Here is a 2,434-nt window from a genome sequence, read left to right as displayed (position 1 = left end):
TATGTTTGACGTGGTATTGTTGAACTATTTGTTGTATTGGAAGATTTGTTTGAGTTGTAATAAATTAAACTATTTATTGTTGATTTATTTTTTATGTGTTTCATCTTCTTGGTTCTATTTTGAGTGTCAAATGTTGTTTGTGCTGGGTGCGAGCGACGTATATTTACCGCGTCTGCTGGAGCTGCTTGCACGCGTAATATTTTGCAGCGACCGCTGGAGTCAGCGCTCTTCTGCGCGCAAAAAATTTGCTATTTCGACGTTGTAAAAGTTATTTTAGCGCGTCGCGTGCCTGTTGGAGGTGCTTTAAAGAGTAAGAATTTTAGTACCGCCTCTCCCGCACGGTCAGCCACATAGGCTTTATTGATCACTTCGTACAAACCTAACTTGCCCCAAACTTTTTTCGCCTTCTCATACCAGAAACAATGCGTGTTTTGTATCTTCTAGCCCATTCGAGCATTATAGGTAGATGGCTGAAATGTTCATTTGTCTATTAGCAAATGTAACTCAGCATTGGAGTGTTCCACGTAGTGTATGCAAAATGATTTTTCTTACCTCCGGACAAAATAACTTCCAAATCTTCCATTAAATAGGATTGAGATTGGTTCTATCCATCCCATTTGCATGTTGCAATTTTTTCTCATGTTGTTGATTCCATTCTTCTAAACAAGCCGAACGAACAATGAGCATGCCATTTTTTGTATAGCTCAAGCAATGAAATTCGGCATATCATGCATGGGAAGTGGAATTGCGAGCACCCTTTGAGCATCAATTGGTCACAAGGTGTCTCACCAAATCTTCATCCCATGATTTATGATTATGTCAATAAGATCACAAACCTTTGACAAAAGATGCCCCCTTTTAGGAGTGATAATTTTCCTATTGGAGATGCTCTTACTATGGAATAAAACTCCTATTAAACCCGGAAAAAAAAGAATGACACAATAATTTTAAGATTATATCAGGCACGAATCACGACGCAACAATCAATGGCTGAACCAGGGAGCCTCCCGTCTCAGCTCCGTGGCGGGTAAACTAACGGTTGGCGCCGGACGCGACTCCCCACGCACACTTCCTGGTTCCAGCCCAGCCCACTCCGGAGCTGCAGCAGAGATTGATTGGACGCGAACCACGCGTCCCAAACTGCCAGCCCCTCTCTTCCCGTGCCGCACCACGCCCCCCAACGACCTCGATCAAAGCCGCCGCCCCCCACCGCCGCCGCCGCCATGGGGAGGCGATCCGGAGGCAGGAAGCTGCCCTTCTTCTCCGCCGCCTCCACCTCGCCCTCCACCAAGCGCACCCGCTCCGCGCGCCGCCTCCCTTCCCTGCCCAAGCCCAGCTCGCCGCCTCCCCCCTCCCCGACCACTCCGCCCCCCGCGCCGCAGACCACCACGTCTCCGCCTGCCCCCTCTCCCGGGGGTGGTGCCGCCCTGGCCGCCAAGGTCGGCAAGAAGAAGGCCGGCTCCCGCTTGTGGATGCGGCTGGACCGGTGGGGCTCCTCTGAGATCCTGGAGCTCGACAAGGCCTCCATCATCCGCCGCGCGGGCGTGCCCCCGCGCGACCTCCGCATCCTCGGCCCCGTCTTCTCCCACTCCTCAAGCATCCTCGGTGAGCGCTCGCCAAATCGATACCGACCGCCATCAGGGACGCGGATTTTGCTCTTGCAAAAACCAAGCAGACCCTAGCGTTACATACTCATATACGATGTTTGATTGTGCAGCTAGAGAGAAGGCGATGGTCATCAACCTAGAATTCATCAGGGCGATTGTTACTGCGGAGGAGGTCCTCCTATTGGACCCTCTGATGCAGGAGGTGCTCCCTTTCGTCGACCAATTGAGGCAGCATCTCCCTCTGAGGAGCCTGGTGGGTGGGAATGGTGAACACGGCGGTGATGGCAATGGGGTCAAGCAGGATGGTTCGCCCGGGGATCAGGTGCCCTGTCTTAATGAGGCCACCGGGGCAGAGCATGAGTTGCCATTCGAGTTCCAGGTGCTGGAGGTCGGGCTTGAGGCCGTGTGCTCCACGTTGGACTCCAGCGTGGCTGATCTTGAGAGGCGTGCTATTCCCGTGCTTGATGAGCTCACCAAGAATGTCAGCACTAAGAACTTGGAGCGTGTGCGGAGCCTCAAGAGTGACCTTACCCGTTTGCTTGCCCGCGTTCAGAAGGTATCATTAGAGAAACTCTGCTGCCTTCCACCTTTATCATTTAGTCGAGTCACCAATTGATGTACGGTCTTACATTTTTCGACAAAGAGTGGATTTTATTCGCTCATAATGGAGCATCAAGAGTAGTTCTTACATAGCCCTCTTCACGTGGATGAATAACTATTATAAAACTATCTTGGTGCAAGTTTTCAAAGAACCAATTGCTACAATTTATCTGCTTTAGATTACTATAAAAGATGATAATTTTAAATTCTAATTCTGATTGAATTGT

The 2,434-nt window shown here is 50.2% G+C and overlaps 1 protein-coding gene across 1 annotated transcript in view; it reads left to right on the top strand.

The window, feature by feature from the left end:
* Window positions 1–1,115: 1,115 nt before the first annotated feature.
* LOC119274611 (putative magnesium transporter MRS2-G) overlaps window positions 1,116–2,434 on the top strand; it is a 2,812-nt gene continuing 1,493 nt past the window's right edge. Inside the window, exons 1-2 of the mRNA XM_037555324.1 lie at window positions 1,116–1,605; window positions 1,718–2,163. Of these exons, the coding sequence (XP_037411221.1) occupies window positions 1,224–1,605; window positions 1,718–2,163 (828 nt within the window). The 5' untranslated portion in view covers window positions 1,116–1,223. The remainder of the gene's footprint in view (window positions 1,606–1,717; window positions 2,164–2,434) is intronic.

Source organism: Triticum dicoccoides, chromosome 1A (genome assembly GCF_002162155.2).
Source record: "Triticum dicoccoides isolate Atlit2015 ecotype Zavitan chromosome 1A, WEW_v2.0, whole genome shotgun sequence".
Taxonomy (NCBI): Eukaryota; Viridiplantae; Streptophyta; class Magnoliopsida; order Poales; family Poaceae; genus Triticum; species Triticum dicoccoides.
Note: the sequence above shows the minus strand (reverse complement) of the source record. Positions and strands in the feature narration are given on the sequence as shown.